At 42.3% G+C, this 22,004-nt stretch overlaps 1 protein-coding gene and 2 long non-coding RNA genes across 3 annotated transcripts; 2 read left to right on the top strand and 1 right to left on the bottom strand.

Annotated features, from left to right (window-relative positions):
- Nucleotides 1-599: 599 nt before the first annotated feature.
- On the top strand, nucleotides 600-3,012 carry LOC130602462 (uncharacterized). The gene is made up of 4 exons (XR_008972908.1): nucleotides 600-732; nucleotides 2,266-2,310; nucleotides 2,573-2,665; nucleotides 2,774-3,012. It is a non-coding gene; the product is annotated as an uncharacterized LOC130602462 (long non-coding RNA).
- On the bottom strand, nucleotides 2,686-21,943 carry CEBPZ (CCAAT enhancer binding protein zeta). The gene is made up of 16 exons (XM_057415343.1): nucleotides 21,797-21,943; nucleotides 20,099-21,621; nucleotides 18,816-19,047; nucleotides 18,077-18,248; nucleotides 13,064-13,152; nucleotides 12,516-12,569; nucleotides 11,740-11,842; nucleotides 11,228-11,296; nucleotides 9,792-9,858; nucleotides 8,324-8,424; nucleotides 6,761-6,821; nucleotides 5,531-5,739; nucleotides 4,386-4,469; nucleotides 3,843-3,904; nucleotides 3,675-3,756; nucleotides 2,686-2,874 (listed from the first exon to the last, which is right to left on the bottom strand). The coding sequence occupies exons 1-16, from the start codon at nucleotides 21,941-21,943 to the stop codon at nucleotides 2,735-2,737; spliced, it is 3,195 nt and encodes a 1,064-aa protein (XP_057271326.1). The 3' UTR covers nucleotides 2,686-2,734.
- LOC130602463 (uncharacterized) lies at nucleotides 4,507-5,505 on the top strand. The gene is made up of 2 exons (XR_008972909.1): nucleotides 4,507-4,788; nucleotides 5,314-5,505. It is a non-coding gene; the product is annotated as an uncharacterized LOC130602463 (long non-coding RNA).
- Nucleotides 21,944-22,004: the final 61 nt, after the last annotated feature.

Genomic DNA, 22,004 nt, shown 5'->3' with positions numbered 1-22,004 from the left:
CACCACCAGGGATGGAGCATTCAGAACTTCCCTGGGCAACCCATTCCAGTGCCTCACCACCCTTACAGTAAAGAACTTCTTCCTTATATCCAATCTAAACTTCCTCTGTTTAAGTTTGAACCCATTACTCCTTGTCCTGTCACTACAGTCTCTGATGATCTTGCATGGCACAGGTTTTGTCAACATCTCCATGAAAGAACTAGGATCCCTTTTCACCAGCTCTGAGCCTCGTGTACGTAGCTGCGTAGTCCCCTAGCAGTAAACAGAACAGCGCTGGCTCCCAGGGTATGACAGTGGGTGTCCCTGGGCAGCAGAAACAGGCAGTGCCACATCGGAACACCTGCCCTCAGCCAGAGGTGACGAGCGAGAGTCACGGACTGCCACCAGCACCACTGTGCCAGGCCTGCCGAGGCAGCGACGGGACCGGGGCAGCTCCTGCCACCTCCTGCAGCCGCTGCCCGTACCCGGGCAGCAAGGCACCACCTCAGCAGGGCCTCACACACAAACGCCCGCGCTCAACCAGCCACCACATTAGCAGGAAGACGCGAGGTGACGCATGCGCAGCCCGCTGCGCGGAAACGGCGCATGTGCGGCCGGTACCGTCAGTGACGGAAGGACTCTGTGGCCCTGCGGCAGCGATGGCTCGGCGTGTCGTGAAAGGCCTGCTGGTGCTGGAGGCGGCGGGGCTGCTCGGCGCTCTCCTGCTCTACCGCGCCATGGACCGCAGCCAAGGTGCGGCGGGACGGCCGGGGGACAGGATGGCGGCCGGGGCAGGGCGAGCTTCTTCCCGCCTGAGGCGCCTTCGGAGCACCTCACGCTGCCTGCGGAGGGGTTTGTAAATTAGGCTCTACTGACCTGGCTCGGCTTGTGTCCGTGTAGGTACACACACAGTGTTGTTTGCTGCACGGAACCTCGAGTACAGCTGTTACAGACAAGCTGCTGGTTTAGTTTTGCAAAGCCAAAACCGTGGAGACACTCCTGAAAGGCAGCACATGGCCCCCAGGAACAAAGCCGGGTTTGTGTGTTTGAACAGTAACAGCATCAGTTCAAACAGGCATTTAAAAATGAGAGGCTGTCTGCAATGAGGCAGTTACCAATCCTCCTTCAGAAACCTGATGCTCAGCCCTGAAGGGGTGCCCTTTCTCGGATATAGGTGTCACAGGCTCTGTGATTTGACATTTCCCAGGTAGACATCAGGCCCGGCTGGCATGAGGTACCCAGCATCATCTTCCCAGTGATTCACCTTCAGTCCCTCAAGTCTCTCAGACTTAGGACTCTGCCTCAGCAACACAAAAATAAGCCAAGCTCCAGCTCAGTACTGCAAGATGTGCTCTGCACAGCAGTGGTCTTACTTTGCATTCAGGGCTCAGCAGGTCGCAGTGCTGGTTTGCCAAAGCTGTGGGAGAAGGCAGTCCTGCTACCAGCACGGCCAGTGCCAGCCAAAAGGCAGACGCTGCGGTGGCTTGGAGGGCACAAGCCCACCCATTTCAGCAGTAGCTCAAGCCTAACTTCACCTATGCTGTCAGTTGGCATTTCTTACCAGATGCCGGCAGGCTGTTATACTTCAGCTATCTTTCTTTGCATTTTTATTAAAAAAATATATAATAAAAATCTGCAGGATATGTGTATGGGCCTGTCTTGCTAGCTTGGTGCTGGACATTCATGGTTTCTCATTTCTCCTTTTCAGTTCTAGGTCCTAGCTCTTCTATGCATTTGCAGAAGATAAGCTGTAGTTGATGTATTTCTGGAAGGTGCAGTGAGCTCTTTTAACAACTCAGTGTGCTTTAATGCTTTCTTTGTGTTTGTACTATCATTGGAAAGATCCTTCTGTGAGCTGCTGTTACTCATTAAACTAGCACAAAGCTATCATTACATGATTTTCTATTGGGTTGCCAGAGCAGCCCTCATGAGGATTCAGCAAACACCTAAAGCTGCATAAGGAAGCAGAGTAGTTTTCCCAGTTTTCATTTGCACATCAATCTGCTAGAGGCATTCAGCTTCCTGTGAATCTGTAGCTTGTATCTGGTTATCACAATTGTGAGAAAGCTTAGAAAACACTGCAATGATAGGGCTGCACATATAAATAAACTGAATACAGTCTGTAATACAGTGTAAAAAAAGTAAATTCAGATCACATTATTTAATGATGGCTGTAACTAAGGAACTCAAACTTAGGTAAAACTAATCTAGTTAGAAAAATAGTGCATTTAATTATTTACCCTAAACATGGTGGATAAAGTAACCGTGACTTATCTTTTTTGCCAGACTTCAGATACACAATGCAGAAGAAGTTCCCATCAATTCTGGAAGGTAGGTTTGCAGCTGTTGGCTTCAGAAGGAGGCTGAAGCTTCTGCTGTATCTTTCATACAAACTCAATTTTATTATTGCTTAAAACCTATCCCAGGAGACACTGCAGAAGTGTTTATTGTTATGCAGAGGTGTGGTTGGAGTGTCTCTGTTGGACAGACTCCTTGGAACTGAAGGACTGTACATCCAACAAAAACAGCCACAAAGTGGCTCACCTTTGGACATGCCTTACTTGGAGCTGACACGGATTTTCCTATTTTTCAGTGTATTACAAATCCAATGAGTGGTCTGGAATTCACGGCATAAGGGAGAATGACCAAATGGCATGGTTAAGCAGCAAGAACTGAAGTAAGAAAGGTGTGTGATTGACTGAAAAATTATTTTAGAATAATTATTGTAAAAAATGTCCATATTAAAATGCCCAGTTCATCTTTTTGATTTCTTGCCTTTGTACTTCTTTTTCAGCCCTTTGTGCCTGAACCGTTTCTTCCTTTTTATGATGCTTTTCACATCCCGGTCATGAAGCCATTTGTCGCGCTCTATTTCCCATTGGATCTGTTTAATATCTGTAAGAGGAAAGGTGACGAGGAGTGAACAGCTATCTCTGATAATGATGTAAAATACAGATGAAACATGTAACAGTTAAAACTTGGCTGCTGTATTTATGAATGTCAATAAAGTGCAAGCTGCCTTTTTGTTTTTGACACCAGAGAAAGTTTTGGGGTTTTCATTTCACAGAACATACCCCACCTTCTCAGCACCTCATAGTTTAAGACCACTCTTGCCATTGCTTTGTATTTTACTAATGCTAGATATGCTTATGTTAAGAGTACACAGTGTTTGAGTGCTGCTGTTCACATTTTTCAGGTGACACCAGCAAGACTTGTAAAAGCTCTAGAGAGGACTGATTATTCACTCAGTATATGCACATTTAATTCATTAGAATTATTTCTGGGGAACTACTTTTGCTTCACCGATACTGCAAGGAAATAACCCAGTAGGTATATAAATGGCCATGTCATATGCCTTCCTTTTACAGGAATCCAGGACACTTTATCAGAGCAAAATTCACACAAATGCTTGACAGACAGCACGCTGCCCATCCTTATTTACAGTGTGAAAGGGCCACATGATAGCCTCTTCATCTTTTCTGAAGCCTTGCTCTCTCCAGTAGACACAGTTAACATTAGCACTGGGCTAGTAACTAACTGTCATGTCTTATTGACAGTGACCTACCGTCCCTATGTGTGACTTCTGACCACATGTGAATTTCAGTTAGAGAAGGTACATCTTATTAACTACAGAACCAGAAGAGAGAGAAGTGAAACAGCATTACACCTTTCTGCTGTTTGTATCATGTACTTACTTGCATTATCTCTGTTGGCCATGGCGTTCATTCCAATATTATCAAACTTAGACCCAACATTTTCATCCAGCAGAGAGCCAAACTTTAAAGAGAGAAATTTTAGTATTTTATTACAAAGAACCAGGTAAAATGCTTGATCACTTTTTGCTAAGTACTGATCAAACTTACCTCCTCTGCAGATGCCAGTATCTTGGCATCTTGGAGTTTTCTCTTCTTTCCTCGATTGGATCCTTCAAACAAAAAGCATTATTCTTATAAGACAGAATTTCAGCTTCAGAAAGACACTAAACCAAAGTGTTACCATGTGGTTGGGTTTTGGTGAGGTTTTTAACATGTTTTTGAGACCATCTAAAATAGCTGTTAGAAATGTTTATTCTTCACCTCCCCCCCACCCCCCCCAAAAAATGGAACGAGCACTTTCCAACCAAGAACTAATAGCACAAATCAGACGTGAGGAACAGATGCACAAACTGCGAGTACAACTCCAATTTTCCTTTGAAAGTTCCTTCTTTGAGTCCCAGTTCCTGCTTTGAGTCCCAACATCAGATTGTTACTCTGAATTCGGCAATGGTGGTTGAAGGACAACCTCCTTTTAATTCATGGTTTATTCATCCAAAGGCATAGATAATCTGATGTACCAAAACCCAAAGCTCTTCAGACTGTATTTGTATTAAGCTTTCTCACATGGAAATCATGGCAGTGTTCCCTTACCTTCTAGTGATCCCGCAAAATTCGTATCTTTCTTTCTCTTGCCCTTTTTATTGACAGACTTCAATTGTTTGTTATTGTTTGCATCTGACAGAAAAGAAAAAGATACATCAAATCTTCATTCTCACATCATGTACGTATATTTAAAGCACGGCAGATACTAAAATTTCATTTTAGGCATTTTTTGGTTTATAACGGTCCAAGTCATTACTTTAAAAAAGTTTAAAACACAGCACAAACAACCAAATCTGGGATTTCTTCAACCCAGACAATTAAAAATTGGTCAGTGGTGCACCATTCTTTATGCTTTTTTCCACAGCACCAAAAAGGAATGAAATACGAATCTAAGATACATAAAATATGAAGGCTAAAAGCAGGTGTTACATACACCTCAAATGTCTGCTTGGTAAGTTGGGTGACATAATAATATGAACGACTATTGTGTTAACAGCTCTGTGAGTAATTTACCTCCTCTGCCCTCAATCATCTCCCTGTGACCTTCAGTTTTTAGCTGAAATACCTCATTAATCTGTGCTTTTCCAGCCACGTAAAGCGTGTACAGTGTAAGCTGTGCTTCTCAGTTGAAAAGATAATAAAATCATGAAGGTGCAACAATCAGTTATTATTACAACGGTAATAAAAATCTGGGTGCACAGTTGTATTAGAAGAGCAGCTGTTACTTATGAGACACCAATTAAAATAAAAGTTACCTCATTTAAAAAAACAAAACAAAACCCAAACATTAACTAGGTCTAAAGAAATAAAAAAAAAACATCACCAAGTAGCAACACTTCCTTTTTATTTTTCTCTTGGACATCTTTTAATATTTCTGCCTACTGTACCCAGTTATTTGTGTATAAAGCTACTTTTGTTACTGCCAATGTTTTCAGAATGAAAGAAACAAGTCTTCCTTGCAAATTTTTATCCCCAGATGCCAAATTCCCACTCACACTTGGGAGACTGCTCCAGGCAATGTGTCTCTCAAGACTTCATTGTCCAGAGAAGGTCTTGTCACTTCTCTACTTAAAAGCCAAACCTCCCACTTAGGTAACTGAATCTGAATTTATATATGTAATTACATATTAGATAACCTAGTTTTAAAGCTCTTTTTTTCTTTTTTTTTTTTTTGGTAAGAAATGGTACTTTACCTAGGCTGTTATCATCATCAGACACATCCATAAATACACCTCCCTCTTCATCCATATCCTCTTCAAAGTCTTCCTCCATACTTCCTAAGGAGACTTCCTCATCATCCAGATCACTGAATTCATCTTCATCATCAGAATCCTCCCCGTCAGCACTGGATCCTTCACTTCTTTGGCCTTTCTTACTGCCTTTGGTTTTCTTTTTTATATTACTAAAAAAATACGAAACAAGCTTAGCACTTTACCTGGCAAAATACTGTTTACACCCAGATGACATCTACTGGCAAACACTATGTTGGGAAAGTTCAAGATCATTGCAAACCACTATACATGTAGGCTGAGACCAAAGAAACACGTGTTACGCACTCAGGTACGTTTTCAACATCAACATGTGGAACTGTATTATAAAAGTAAAGCATTTTAAGAAGTTCTAAAGAGAATTCTATTATGAAACTAACAGAAATGTCAGTTTCAGTATCTTTTCTGCAAGACACACACACTGAAGCTATCCCTAGCAACTCTATTAAATGAAGAAATAATACTTCTTTTTCCTTTAAGTAAGGAAACATGGTTCTTCATATACTAGACGGTTACTTGGGTTTTGTCTCCTTTCTACTATTTTTCACTCACACCAGTCCAGTTCACAAAAATGTTCAGTTTCAAAAACACTTTAAGCTTTCATTCTCCTTTCACCTCAAAGAAAGAAAGTTTCTGTGTTGATTCAAAAGAGGCTACTTAATCATTAAAGGTCTTTTTAAATTTTAAAGGCCTTTTCCAACCTACGTAAGTCTATGATTCATGAAACTGCTGACTTCCTGAGAACTGAGCTCTGTGATTCTGGATTTCACAGAGTTTATTTACTGCAGTAGGTCCAGTTCAAACAGTCCTTATTGCAGCAGTACCATTATGCCCCATTCTACCTGCTCTTGTACGTGGTAATTCTCAGAAACCTGAGACCATGAAAAACAAGATTTTTACCTTGCTTATTGAATCACTGCATTGTATAAACAAAATACTACAGGTCTCGTGTCAAGCCAGCAGACTGTAAGAACCACAGGATCACAGTGCTCCATTATGGGACATGCAGAAAAGCAGCATTACCCAGCATTCAGCTGATATTGCCCTTTTTGCAAGGTGATATTCTGAGTGGCTTTGAAAAAGGTCTGTGCAATTTTGCAAGGTAAAACTCTACATCAATATGAAAAGGTGAAAAAAAACAATTTCAAGTCTTACCCAGCAAAGTCAAGGTCATCCTGGCCAACATCAATGGCATTATCAGCAGCTTCAAATGCATCTGGGGGAAAAAAAAATCGTTTATTACTACAAAGGCAAACAAAGAAATATGAAGTAACTGCAAAATAGATTATTTCTAGGTATCATTTTTCTGAGCAGTTTATATAATCTGCATCAGTAACAAAGGGCCCTGATACCAAAGGGTTCATGCTTCTATAGCAAAATACTCTACAAAACAGTTACCTAAAGTTAACTGGATTTTTTTCTGAGAAAAATCTTTTTCTGTGAAAAATAATGAAAATTTTCTTTATCCAGGATGTCATTTCTGGCCAGAACTAGATGTTGTGGAAGCAGGCACAAATAGTTTGAAACACTGGGCACACAATTGCACAGTGATTCAAACTTAATTGGCAGGTGGGATATCACAAGGGATACTAATACTTGCTTCAAGCCAGATAGAACAAAGTCTCAATTAAGAAACCCCAAGCAAGTGTCATGCCAGCTAATCTACGTGTTAATTTTCAGATAAGAAGTTTCACTATAATTTTTCACAGAAAAGCAAGCAGGCTAAAGGATGAGAGCTCCTATCATCGGATTCACTTAAGAACAAATTGCCATACAAAATAGCAGACAGAAACAAAACCTGAAAAATTACAACTTGTTTCAAAGGGTAAACACCAACATTAGAGGGTACTTAATTTAAGCTTCTGAATATATGAATCAAATTCTCAGAGACAGTCAACTTAGAGGTACTAACAATAAATGACAAACACAATTGTTATCAGATTCTTGCCCATGCTACTTGAGTCACTAAGGAAGAATCCTGCTATGGGAGCTCAGAATTCTCTAAAAATACTGTACAAATCAGTTATGGGGAGCTAGCTGGTTTTCATGGGGTTAGTTTGGGTTGGAGTTTTGTGTTGGTTTTTTTCCAAATATATGTACTATTCTATAAATAAAATATGAAATCATAAAATAATGGACATTTTATGGTACACTAACAAATTCGTATTCTGGAACCAATCATACACTAATTCCAAAGCAAACAAAGCACATGCTACAGGAAGAACTAAGACTACTGCAGAAGTTTGCCACGGACTTAACTGAACAAATAACTGCATGAAGGATGTAAGGAAGAATATGAGGAAGATTGAAAAAGGCCAAGCAGTAAAGAAAGAACAGAAGCAGATGTTACACGCTGGTAGAAAAAGTTATTTAACTCTCAGACTACATATGGAAAAGAAAAAAAAGGCATGAACTGCCACCCACAACCTTATGTTCAAAATCAGACAATTTCTACCCATTTGAATAAGCAACTACTGGAGTAGTGAGAGTAAGACCTCTGTCACAAGATGGCCATCCAGTTCGCTTGTGTGACGGATAGGATGAAATGTCGGCTGTAGTAGGGAACTAGAATAGGAACTGGAAAGCCAGTTTTTTTCCACTTCCATGTTCCTGTATCTGGCCCTTTTATACAATATAAACTACGGAAAGGATAAATTAATGATCTGCCAAAGCAGGAAATACTGGCATAGTTACTACAAGAAAAAAAAACAACCTTACCCAATGCTCTTTCAAATTCATCGTCATCTACATCTTCCACACTTTCTTCATCATCCTTACGCCTTTGTTTCTCTCTCCTCTTATCAAACTTAGAATAAAATCTGAAATAATACATTGCTCTTAGACACAAGATTACAGGTAATGATCTTTATGATCAGTTTATTTAAAAAAAAAACCAAAACAATCTGCAAGCTGTTTCATGTGTATGTTGCCAGTTAAGTAATGGTTTCAAATGCATCTCAAATCAGAGATGTATATTTTTTGTGTTTCAAAGAATATAAATCATTTCTGTAAGATTTTAAACAAAGAAGTTTCACAGCCAAAGGTGCCAGAAATTATTCTGAACATGGTGAATTTATAAAAGGGTATAAGAAAGATGTGAAAATCTGCCTTACACTGATAAGAAAGAAAGGATCAAGTTCAACATGAATCTAACTGGGAGGGGGGGGGGGGGGGAAGAGATTCACCCATTAAGTTCTATTAAATTTTCCCCTGTAGCCCTCTTCTTCTGCGTGCTTAGTACTACCTTCTGTCAGCCATTTTAAACCACTTTCTCTCCTTCATTTCATGTTAAAGAACCAGCAAACACAGAAGGCAATTCTGGGCAGATACAAGAGCAAAAGAGTACAGCACTCTGTATGGAAGACTTTGAATGTGTGATCACAGTTAACAGTTAACAACTGTTAACTTCCCATAGAGGGCATTCTTTTAAGCTGCTTTTCTTTAATCTCAAAATTAATACCACTTTTTAATTTCTTTTTTACATTACATTCCTCAATATTGTATCAATTGATTTAAAATAGTTAAGTTCCATTAACCCAATACTTCACAAAAGCAATGACTATATTAATAAAACAAAACAAAACCAAATAAAGTGAATTCAACAAAGTAAATGAAGTTAATTCAAACACTGATCTCCTAAGGAGACACTAACCAGTATTTTGAGCGACAAAAAATAAATCTTTGCCATATGTGTATCACTTCAATTTTAATGTTACAGTTACATTTTTATATCATGAACTATGACTATAATAAAAAGAAGGGAAAACTAGCTCCTCTGACTGTTTTTTGCATTGTTCCATTCTAATAAGCTTTGATGCTAACAACATAAACAAGATATATTCCACTACTTTTTTTTAATATACTTCTAATGCATAAGAATTACAACCCACAAGCCATTCATCACCACCCACTGTTTAAGGCTTCCTTATTGCAATGTCAACTTACTTAATTTTGGACTACAAGCACTGGTTGCTTATCTTCATAAGTGACAACTCTTTCCTAAGCACTTCTGATAGATGTTGAAATTACATTCTAAGGAAAGTACTATCATCAGAAGTCACTCAAATTAATCAAATTTTGAGAACACTTGGAATACCACAGAGTATTTAACAAAATGCAATGGGGTTTGATGGCACTGCAGTAAAAAGACAACACTTCAAATGAATGTTCATAAGTATTTCATTACCTGTGAAAAAACACTTCATCCACTGGGATTTTGCTTTCGTCTTTGGCACGGAATTCCTTACTGTTGACTGCAAAAAAAAAAATAGAACTGATTTTACCTCAGGCTGAAATGACTGTTATTCTTTTACAAGGTTAAACCCATGCGCAGACAGAAATTCGTAGATACTCAGTGTCACCCATTAAAAAAAGTGGAGCTCATCTCAAAACCTCTTCAAACAGACAGTGAGTTAAACAGGGAGGTTTGCAACCACCTACAGCAGGAATGCATTAAAAAAATATAAAAAAAAAAGAAGGGGAAAAAAAAGTAGTAGGAAATCAGATAAACTTGCTGTCATGCACTAAACCACTGGAACCACTTCTGCCCAGCCCTCCTGGCAGTAGAAATATACATCAGCAGCTGCAAGGCAGGATCGTACACCAGCTGAACATGCTGAGGAAGGGACTGAGCTTCACCCTGTCTCCAGGGCCACCCCACCACCTCTTCTTCCTTGCCTATCCCTTCTGAAAGCTTCACAGCCACCCATTCCAGCACTCCATGTTTCTGTGATAGCAGCTATGTCATAGCTTTCCTGTTGCACGATGGCTACTGGCTCCTCTTGTTTGCTGCCCATGTTGTGTGCATTAATGCAGATGCTTTTCATTTGGGCTACTGATCCTGCCACCTTTCTGGGGGGAGAAACCCTAATTCCTATGTGACCATTCACAGGTGTTTCCATGGTTTCTAACACATCAATAACCCTTGATGTCTTTGCTGCCTTCACTGAAACAGCAGAGCTAAGGACCTGACTGGCACATTATCCCTCAAACATTAGCATGCTGCCCCCAGGCTTGTCTCTAGCAAAGCTGTGTTTATCCCTTCCATCCTTCTTAAATAATTTTAGATATTTTTATGAACTCCAACAAATATTATTCATAAAACTAGGATGCCAGACAAGGAATGGCATGTTTGTGAGCAGAATATTTAGTATTTATAAACTCATGTCTCCCTAAGATTAGTACCCTAACAATTTGCTATTCTTAAACCACAATAGAAGAACCCAGGACATCTTCTAACCAGAAATATTACCTCAAATAAATTGCAAGGCTTTTTTTAGCTCTTTCCCCCCACTCCCCTAGGTGGTCATATTGCCAGATACAAACAAATTTGAAACTATGTTCTATACTACTCAAGAGGCTAACAGCTGAGGTAACTGACTTTATGTCATTTGTTCTTAAAATGATTCAAAGGATATAAAGTTGAAGCTGTGGAGATTCCATACACCCTCAACGAGAAGATTAGACCTGATCCTGAACATCAGACACCACCACTGCACTCCTGATAGGCAGGACTTTCTTTTATTGTGAACAGAAATAGCACAGATGGTGCAGATGACACATGTCTACAGTAACTAGACAAAATCTTTTAACCATCCTAATCTTAACTGAAAAGAATCTTACCTGCGAGATTCTGCACATCCTTCATAAACTGCTTCTTCTTTGGCTGCATTACCACACTGCTGGTGTTTTCTGTAGAAAAACATAAATCAGAAACAAATTACTACTGATACAAAACTGTGAGGAGTGACTGATAGACCAGAGAGTTTTGCTGCCAACCATAAGGACCACAGGAGGCTGGAGAAATGGGCTGACAGGAACCTCATGCAGTCCAACAGAGGGAACTGCAAAGTCCTGCACCTGGGGATGAAGAAACCCATGCACCGGTACATGCTGGTGGCTGCATAGCTGGAAAGCAGCAATTTCTGCACTGTGGATGTGAGAGGCAGCAGTATGTGATTGTCAGCTAGTTCTGAGTTGCAGACATCTCCTGAATACTGATCCCACTCCTGTTGCATGGCACGCACCCAAATACTGAGCAAACACCAAGGGCTGCTTGGCAGTCTGAGAGCAAAAGAGTTTGGTCACCATCAATGGACAAGATCATACGCTAATACGCACAGAGAAGTTCGTACCTTTGCCTTTGTGGAGTTTGGGACTTCTGTACACAAAGCGATCCAAGAATCTCATTAATGTGAAATCCTGCAAAGGGTCACCTGAGTACTGAATGTGATTTCCCTGAAAAAAGAAAAAAGGCAAGTATCATTGAGGTCTTCATTTTAGAAAGACAGCAACTAAACACAGAGGACTCAGACGAAGAACAACATTAAAACACACTTTAAATCAAAGACAAGGACCTGGGGATACTTCACCACATACACCTGACCAGTTAATACACTCCTGTACAGGTTCCTTTTTTTGGAATTTCAGTATTTTCTTAATTAAAAACCACCTCCCTCACTTTGTTTCAGTGATGAAGTGCCTTGCAATGTAGTGTGCTAACAGCAGTTAATCTTCAGCACCACTTGTATACCATATATTCAAGTGAAAATATTCTAAATACGTAATTATGTAAGTTTGAGTATTTTTGACACAATATCATACCAGTATCAAAAAAGAATTTGTTCTAAGAGTAGGGTTCCCCACATAAAAACTCATGTTAAATAAAGAGACAGACCAAAACTCTAAAAAAGGTTTAAGGATCATGTAACACCCACATTTCTAACAACTTAATGACTTCTGTGAGCAGTCTCCTCTATATAGTGCACTTTAATTCCCTGAAAAGCTTCGCATTTCAATGTACATTACAGTGCTGTAGCGTGCAAGAAGGCTTTATAACGTACTTTTTGAATGTCAAAGGACAGCTTACATAAATCAACCTTCCAAGCTCCCGATTAGAAGAAGCACTTACTTCTAGAATTGTTCTTGCAAATAGGGCCACAGACGGATGAAAATGTTCAGAAAGCTGAAAAACATTAACAGCTTATTTATTTCTTCTCCAAAAAGAAACGCAATCATTACTCAGGTTGACATGACGTCTGACAACACCACTATGTCATAAGACTGCTCTGTAACTCAACAAATATTGTAGACACATGCAGTAGGGCAAGTCTGATGTACTCTGCCCTTGAACAGCTGAAGAACTTCAACTCCTAATCTTTTGTTTGCATGAACTAAATACATTCCAACTTACATAAAAAGCTTTAGTGATACAAAGCTAAGATCTGAAAGTCAAAACAGATTCTTACTGTCCAAATCTCCACTTCAAAACTGCTAACCCCAACTCCAGAATATCAGCATCACATGTAATATTTACAAGCTTAAAGCTGAACAACATATCAGCTTTCACCTTTCTGTTATGTTTCCCAGGTGGCTACCCCAAGAATAAGCAAGTTCATTTTCTTTCGAATCCAACAGCCACACTAATGAACAGTAATCTGCAACATATGAATGCCTTACCTTCTTCAGTTCCCAAAAGCTTGTACTTTCAGCACCACAGTATAAGGGACTCCGATGCATAGGATCATAGGAAGCTCCACTCTTCCTGCCTGAGGGGCAGAGGAGAGCAAAACAAATTTCCTCAGGCAACTTTATGACAGCACTATTTTCATTTTAGCATGACAGTAATGCTGCCCATCACTCTTAGCCAGACAGGTCACAGATGTACTCAGTAGAAAGTAAGGATATTCACAGAATCATAGAATCATAGAATAGTTAGGGTTGGAAAGGACCTTAAGATCATCTAGTTCCAACACCCCTGCCATGGGCACAGACACCTCACACTAAACAATCTCACCCAAGGCTCTGTCCAACCTGGCCTTGAACACCACCAGGGATGGGGCATTCACAACTTCCCTGGGCAACCCATTCCAGTGCCTCACCACCCTAACAGTAGAATTTCTTCCTTATATCCAGTCTAAACTTCCTCAGTTTAAGTTTTAACCCATTACCCCTTGTCTATCACTATAGTCCCTAATGAAGAGTCCCTCCCCAGCATCCTCATAGGCCCCCTTCAGATACTGGAAGGCTGCTATGAGGTCTCCACGCAACCTTCTCTTCTCCAGGCTGAACAGCCCCAACGTCCTCAGCCTATCTTCATACAGGAGGTGCTCCAGTCCCTTGATCACCCTCATGGCCCTCCTCTGGACTTGTTCCAACAGTTCCATGTCCTTTTTATGTTGAGGGCACCAGAACTGCACACAATACTCGAAGTAAGGTCTCACGAGAGCAGAGCAGAGGGGCAGGATCACCTCTTTCGACCTGCCGGTCATGCTCCTTTTGATTTTGGTTATTCACCTGCCCTTCCCCACTGCATGAGCAAGTGTACAGGTGAGTTCCTGTGTGCTTCCAAGGAAGCTCCTGAAAACCCCTGCTCTGTTCCAAAAAGTCCTCGAGAAAGAGTGAAACTAGAGCAGATTTGTCCTGGGTTCATCAGTAGCAGTCATTTTTCTCCTTCTTAGTAGCTGGTGCAGTGCTGTGGTTTTGACTTTCAGCCTGGGAACAGTGCTGATAACACCGATGTTTTCAGTTGCTGCTCAGTAATGTTTGCTCTGACCAAGGACTTTCTGAGTCTCATGCTCTGTCAGGGAGGAGGAGAAGCCGGGAGGAAGCAGAGACAGGACACCTGACCAAACTAACCAAAGGAGTATTCCATACCACAGCACGTCATGCCCAGTATATAAACTGGGGGCAGTTACCTGGAAGGGCTAGATCACTGCTCGGTCAGGCTGGGTATCGGTCAGTGGGTGGTGAGCGATTGTATTCTCTTCCCTTGCTTTTTCCCTTAACGTTATTATTATTGTTGGTAGCAGCAGTGGTTTGTGTTATACCTTAGTTACTGGACTGTTCTTATCTCAACCTGTGGGAGTTACATTCTTTCAATTCTCCTCCGATCTCTCTTCCCAGAGGGAGGAATAAGGGGAGGGAGTGAGCAAGCGGCTGTGTGGTTCTGAGTTACCGTCTGGACTTAAACCATGACAGTTCTTTGTAGCACCCAATGTGAGGCACAAAGGGTTGAGATAACAACAGATCTGACCAGAGTGTGCCTAATTGCATCTGTGATAAGCATTTATTGTTTTGGATTAATAGTCACTCGTCACAATGCTGATTTATTGGCTCTCAAAGTTGTTGCTCTTGATCTCGGAGTTTCAGCATGTGGTCCCTTACTTACAGCCGGTATTTTCTGTGGCAGGGTGTGCGGGATAGTATGGGCAAGTATCCAGGTCAGTGGGCCCCTCCAGTGCTTTGGAATTTCACCACTGAAGTGCAAAACCCAGAAAAATTAGTAAAACACTTAAATGAGGTGTGTTGTCATTCTGGCCATACCAGAGACAGACAAATCATTGCAACGTGCTGGGGCTTGGCCTACACTTACAGAGCCCTGTTCAACACTATCCAGCACCTTCAAAGGGAAAAAGATGTCTCTGGATCTGATGGCAAAGCAACAGACAACACAGCTACTCCAGCTCCAAGCACAGCAGCTACACCAACCCCAGCAACAAGTACAGCAGCTACACCAACCCCAGCAACAAGTACAGCAGCTACTCAAACCCTGACAGCAACAGACAAAGCAGCTGCTGGTTCTACTCAACCCCCAAGCACAGCGGCTGCACCAACCCTGACAACAGATACTGCAGCCACTCTAACCCTAGTGATAGACACTGCAGACACTCCAACCACAGTCACTGCAGCTAAACCAAAGGACCAATTCATGCCACTATCATTTGCTCCTGTACGCAAAGGAAAACGCAAAAAAGAGGCACAAAAAGAAACCCATACAATGAAGAAAGACGAAGAACCAATGCACTTACTACACGGAACAGCATCTGATCAAGAGTTATTATTAATATGTGGATCAGAGGAAGAAGAGGTAATGTCTTGACCCCAGACCTCAACCAAGCTACGGAACATGCGGAAAGATTTTACCCATCAACCAGGGGAGCACATCATTACCTGGTTGCTCCAATGCTGGGACAATGAGGCCAACGGTCACAAACTAGAAGGTAGGGAAGCTAAGCAGGTGGGATCACTTGCTAGGGAAGGGGGAACTGACAAAGCAATTTCAAGAGACAAAAAGTCCCTCAGCCTTTAGAAGCATCTCTTGGCAACTATGAAGGAAAAGTTTTCATACAAGGATGATGTTACAAGTTGTTCAGCCAACTGGACCATGACAGAGAAAGACATCCAGTCTCTGAGGAAATCAGCCATTGCAGAGATGATCTATCCCAGTTGCTGGGAATGCATTCATAGAGCCAGATGAAGTTGAATGTGCACAACCCATGTGGTGGAAAATTACATGGAATGCACCCTCATCATGTGCCCACTCATTGGCATCAATGACCAGGCACAACGTAGCACCACCAACAGTGGATTAAGTGATTCGTCAACTCCAGGAGTTCAAAGACAATCTCACCCCTTCCATCATTTCAGCTGTGGAAAAACTGTCCTAGGAGTTCAAACAATTGAGAGATGATCCATCTGACCTATCCAGTTCCCCACACGTACCAACCCACGTCTCAGGTATTAACAAAAGGTGTCCTACTGTTCAAGAGAGAAGATATAGGAGGTACACACCACAGGCCACCCGATGGTTTTACCTGTGGGATCAAGGAGAAGACATGAGAAAGTAGGATGGAAAACCTACCTCAGCTCTGGAGAAAGAGGTGTGTGAATTGGAGAAGAAAGGTCATGGATGATCATCCCATGAAAGCTGTGGCTTCTGTCTCTGGTGAGCAGTTTTCCAGATGGAGTGGAAGAGCTGATTTTACTCTAGCTCCTGTGATAAAGAAGACTAATCCCTGTCTGCAAGACGCAAGTGTCCAACACTGTGATCACTGCCTCCAGCCAGGTGGAGGTAAGGGACAATCGGATTTACTGGACTGTGTGGATCAGATGGCCTGGCACATCAGTCCCACAGAAGTATAAGGCTCTAGTAGATACTGGTGCACAGTGTACCCTGATGCCATCAAGCTGTTAAGGGGTGGAACCCATCTATATTTCTTGAGTGACAGGAGGATCCCAAGAGTTGACTGTACTGGATGCTGAAATCAGCCTGACTGGGAGTAAATGGCAAAAGCACCCTACTGTGACTGGTCCAGAGGCTCCATGCATCCTCAGCATAGACTACCTCAGGAGAGGGTACTTCAAAGACCCAAAAGGGTTTTGGTATGGCTGCTTTGGAGACTGAGGAAATTGAGCAGCTGTCCACCTTGCCTGGTCTCTCAGAGGATCCTTCTGTTGTGGGGCTGCTGAAAGTCGAAGAACAACAAGTGCCAATTGCGACCACAACAGTGCACTGGCGGCAATATCGCACCAACCGAGACTCCCTGATTCCCATCCATCAGTTGATCCGTAGACTGGAGAGTCAAGGAGTGATCAGCAGGACCCGCTCACCCTTTAACAGCCCCATATGGCCAGTGTGAAAGTCTAACGGAGTGTGGAGACTAACAGTAGACTATCGTGGCCTGAATGAAGTCACACCACCATTGAGTGCTGCCGTACCGGACATGCTAGAACTTCAGTATGAACTAGAGTCAAAGGCAGCCAAGTGGTATGCCACGATTGATACTGCCAATGCATTTTTCTCCATTCCTTTGGCAGCAGAGTGCAGGCCACAGTTTGCTTTTACTTGGAGGGGTGTCCAGTTCACTTGGAACCGACTGCCCCAGGGGTGGAAACACAGCCCTACCATCTGCCATGGACTGATCCAGACTGCACTGGAACAGGGGCAAGCTCCAGAACACCTGCAATACATTGATGACATTACCGTGTGGGGCGATACAGCGGAAGAAGTCTTTGAGAAAGGGAGGAAAATAATCCAAATCCTGCTGAAAGCCGGTTTTGCCATAAAACGGAGTAAGGTCAAGGGACCTGCACAGGAGATTCAACTTTGGGAAACAAAATGGCAAGACGGACATCACCGGATCCCCACAGATGTGATCAACAAGATAACAGCAATGTCTCCACCAACTAATAAGAAAGAAAAGCAAGCTTTCTTGGGTGTTGTGGGGTTCTGGAGAATGCACATCCCGAATTACTGTTTGATTGTAAGCCCTCTCTATCATGTGACCTGGAAGAAGAATGATTTTAAATGGGGCCCTGAGCAACAACAAGCCTTTGAGCAAATTAAATGCGAGATAGTTCATGCAGTGGCCCTTGGATCAGTTCAGATCGGGCCACGTGTAAAAAATGTACTCTACACCGAAGCCAGGGAGGATGGTCCTACGTGGAGCCTCTGGCAGAAAGCTCCATGGGAGACTCAACGTCTCAGCTTTTGGAGTTGGGGATACAGAGGTTCAAAGCTAGCAAGCTTCACAAGTGAATGAGCAGTTACACATCTTAACCTTGGCTACATTACTTCAATTTGAAAAATTAGAATAATGTTTTAATCTCTTCATATTACAAGTCTTTATCAACATGCCACTGTTACAGAATGTTAGAAGTTAAATTAATTATATTTTCTTGCTAATTTACCTCCCAAATTCAGATGATGCACCCATGAGGCTGTTGAATTTGAATCATTTGTCTTAGCAGAGTTTTCCGTTGTGTTTCTCTCTTCACCTACTTCTTTATCTGCATCCACAAATTTTTCCTCATCCTCTTCAGGCTCTTCTTGATCCTTAAAGCACTCTTCATCATCCGACTCCTAAGCAACAGAAAATGCTAGCAAACAGCTCTTCCTTTCCACTTCTGTTCTATTAGAAAAAAGCACCTGTAATTCTGAAGAAGCTACTTACAAAAATACAAACAAATGATGGCCGATGTTTAAGCAATACAAATTTTTGGCCTTGATACGGGACTTAAAATTGATGTAAACCTTACAGCTTACATCACACACGTGTAATGGTCCCTCCCTGCCTAAGAGAGGGAAAAAAAAACAGTCCTGCCTAGCACTACTTCAGAGACAGCAGACAGAAGAAACAAACAGGCCATGTCTTGATAAAGCTTTTGGGTGAAGAATGCTCACTTCCTGATTTACACAGCATTTAGTATATCATTCCTCTCTCCATGAATGAAGTCCATAAACCCACCGGCATTCTTAAATCACCTTCATCTATGCAGATTTTTAACGCAGTTATAAATGTTCAAGGCCTTTCTCCCATGACATAACATATCAGCAAACTCTCAAATTACTATTAAGCAGGTTAGAGAAAGGTGCTTATGAAAACAGCTCTTACTGAAAAAACAATGAGATAATGAAATCATCTTATACCACATGATCCTGCAACTGGACCCTTAACTCCGGTTTTACTTTCAGAAGCTCAGACAGAAGGTACAGGGTTCCACAAATGAAGGGTGGCATTTGTCCACAACTGACTTGAAGTAACCTCTTCACAAAGGCCTTCACCCGCCGTAACACTACATCAGCCTTCAGAGATTTATAGATAAGATTAAGAAACATGGATGGCTTTGACCAGGTTGCTAAAGCAGGATCTAGAAGCTTCCTGTAGAACACACAGGAGAAAATATTGCTGATTGTCACAATGCACATAGGAGAATAATTGCTAGTAACAACAGTCATCTACGTTTTTCGGAGTGCCATGTAAAGGACCAGTGACAGCTTGTTCCCCAACACTCAAAATCATTACGATCAACCCTGAACTGTCAACAGCTGTGTACTTCTAGATATACATATGGCAATCTGAAGGTTAAAAAAACTTGTATCAGTAAAGAAAAAAAAAAATGTAAGAAAACATAAAGAAACAGAGTTCAACTAAAAACAGTTTCAAAATCTGAGATACTCAAAGTAATAAATCTGATTTACTTAGATGTTAAACAAAATAGAAAGAAAATAGGTAGCAAGCACCATGCTTCAAATCAGACCTGACATGTATTAGCAAGTTCATTTTCTACTCCATGTTTTTTCCAGGCTGCCCGGCACAGTAAGGCTTTTAAATGCATTGCATATTCTGGGTGAACTCAAGTTCCCCTTTATAAAAAAATCAGCGATTTCCCTCTGGTCAACTAAAGAGCAGCCTGCAAGGACCTTACAGAGAGCCCAAATAATCAGCTGGCGCAAAAGAAGAGGTAACTTTTACAACACAAGGCTTTCCAACTACACAAATTAAATGATCTAAAGAATATGTTAAAGTAATATTCACCCTTCCCCATATGAAAAAAAAAAGGAAAAAGAAACAATATTTTAGGCTATCACATGACTAAATCACAGTATCAGTAAAAATTATTTCAAAAGTCACCAGTAAATTTCAAATAACATCTGGAATTACAACATGCCACCAGGAAACAGTTGCAAAGGATGCAATGTGTATGTTGTGCTCTCAGGACCTATCATTACCATTTATTTTAACCCCACATTAAATCAAAGAAATCACATGCACTTTCTTCTAGCTCACACAAACCATCAGAAATTTTTAGCTAGTGAGACATAGAACTCACAAGATCCTAAAAGTAAAACAAGTGTTTCTACAACTTGACATCAATGATGTTTACTTCATAAAATGAAATTTCTATATAAAGGCCAAACCTGTCACTTACTTGTACAGTGCTGCATAGTATCTATCCGACACAGATTGCTGAGAGTCCATCACCTGGAACAGTAACATCAGGGCCTGGATGCTGGTACTGAAATTCACAAGGTGCAGAACTCTAAACAACGTGTCCATTTGCTCTTTCACCTTCTCATCACCAGTCTCAGCATACGGGTAAGCTCTGTTCACCCCGCAGAGAAGAGCGCTGAGCATTTTGGATTCAACATCTTTTTTCTTAATGCAGTTCCGAAAAAAGCAGAAATACAAAGTTATGAGCTTGTTGGCCAGGGCGCTTTCTTCGTGACTGAGGACTATCTGATTTAGAAAGCAGATGGCGTAATACTGAGTTTTCACGTTAATGTTTGACCGGTACAAAAGCCTCTCCACCTCACTGCACACTACTCCCTTCATATTTGGATGCTTGTGAAGTAATGTCTCTAAAAGGTAAGAGGCTTTGGTAGCGACTTTGTTCTGAGGGTCTCCCAGTTTATTTACCAGCTGAACAAGCAGAGCTTTCTCCTGCTCAGGCTTGTTACAGAGAAGCTCATGGGCAACTGCCAGAGCTCGAGATTTTGGTGCTGTCAGAGAATCGTGACTGAGTGTTTCTAATGCTTGCACAAACTCTGCCACCTGCAGTTTCAGATGATGCTCAAAGTACCACAGTATCAACCGCCTGTCCCTGGAATCCCTGTTGCCACTCGACATCTTCTCTATGTTGTTAAAAGGTCGTTGCGAGAAAGACCATAATTTTCGATTGTCTGGTAAGAGGTCTGAAAGAAGAAGCTCCTTGAAAGTATCCAAAGCCATGAGGCTCTGATGCCTGCTGCCCTTCTTCTTTATGAGGTTTACCAAGTTCTCAACAAACTGTATACTGTGGACAGCACTGTCCTGAATGAGCAGGGTCATCGCTGCCATCCTATCAGCCAAGGTACCTGATGACACAACAGTCTTCATCCAGGCTGAGGAGGCCCTCTTCTGATAATCTGTTTTATTCTTATACAGGTCTGTCTCATGTTCGTACAGCTTTTGAGCCAAGGCCTTATACTTGGAGAGAAGCGTCTGATTTTGTGCCTCTGGAGAGAACTCACTGGTGTATTCCTGATCATACCATTTGCCCCCTGGTTTGATCAGTATCCCTTGCCTAGCATGAAATTCAAAATCTTCTTCCAGCCTCTCTTTCTTTGCTGAAAGGTGCTGGCCCTGCTCACCAGAAGAAGCAGCTTGCTTCTTCTTGCTGTCTTTCATGCTGCTTGCCTTTTCTTTGGCTTTTTTATCTTTTTTCTCTTCTAACGAAGGAAGATCAGTTTCTTTCTTGCTCTTCTCTTTCTTTGGGGGTTTCTCTTTCTCCTGGCTGCTGCTGCCGCTGTCATCCTCCTCCACCACCAGGCAGCTTTTCGCGTACTTGCTGATCCCTAGTGAGTTGACGAACGCCTCCAGCTCCCCTTCCTTTAGGTCGTCGATCGCGTCCTTCCTGCCGCCGTCCACCATCTCCTCCGCCTCGTCCACGGCGCACAGCATCACGTAGTCTTGCTGCAGGCGGTAGCACACGGCAGTGACACGGGGGAACGCTCCCCACAGTCGTCCCCGTCCCCGTCCCCGTCCCCGTCCCCACTCCCGCCCCGCTGTCACACCAAACAGGCCTGTCCCGGGTACGTGGGAGCCCATCAGACACGTGCTTCGGCTCCCTCCCGCCACCCCACCTTACCTTGGTGCCGCCGAGGCGCAGCACCTCGTCCAGCGTGAACCCTTCTCCATCTTCCCCTGTTTCTTCTCCTTCATCTGCCTCCTCGTCGCCGCTATCGCCGCCCGCCTCCTTCGGACCCCTCCCGCCGAAGTCCCACAACGCCGCCATTCCTGCCCGCCGGAAGTACCTGCGCGCACGCTTCCTGCCGTGGGGCACCACGGGCGCACGG

This window comes from Pezoporus wallicus, unplaced genomic scaffold (genome assembly GCF_028554395.1).
Source record: "Pezoporus wallicus isolate ANWC-B61680 ecotype Strahan unplaced genomic scaffold, APGP_CSIRO_Pwel_v1 contig_5352, whole genome shotgun sequence".
Taxonomy (NCBI): domain Eukaryota; kingdom Metazoa; phylum Chordata; class Aves; order Psittaciformes; family Psittacidae; genus Pezoporus; species Pezoporus wallicus.
The sequence above is the reverse complement of the archived record's forward strand: the minus strand, read 5'-3'. Positions and strand labels throughout refer to the sequence as shown.

Coding starts and splice junctions, on each gene's coding strand:
- CEBPZ (XM_057415343.1), bottom strand. CDS start 21,943: ATGGCGGCGTTGTGGGACTTCGGCGGGAGGGGTCCGAAGGAGGCGGGC. Junction 8,425..9,791: donor GATGAAGTGTTTTTTCACAG/GTAATGAAATAC, acceptor GTATTATTTCAG/ATTTTATTCTAAGTTTGATA. Junction 2,875..3,674: donor GGCCAACAGAGATAATGCAA/GTAAGTACATGA, acceptor TTCCTCTTACAG/ATATTAAACAGATCCAATGG.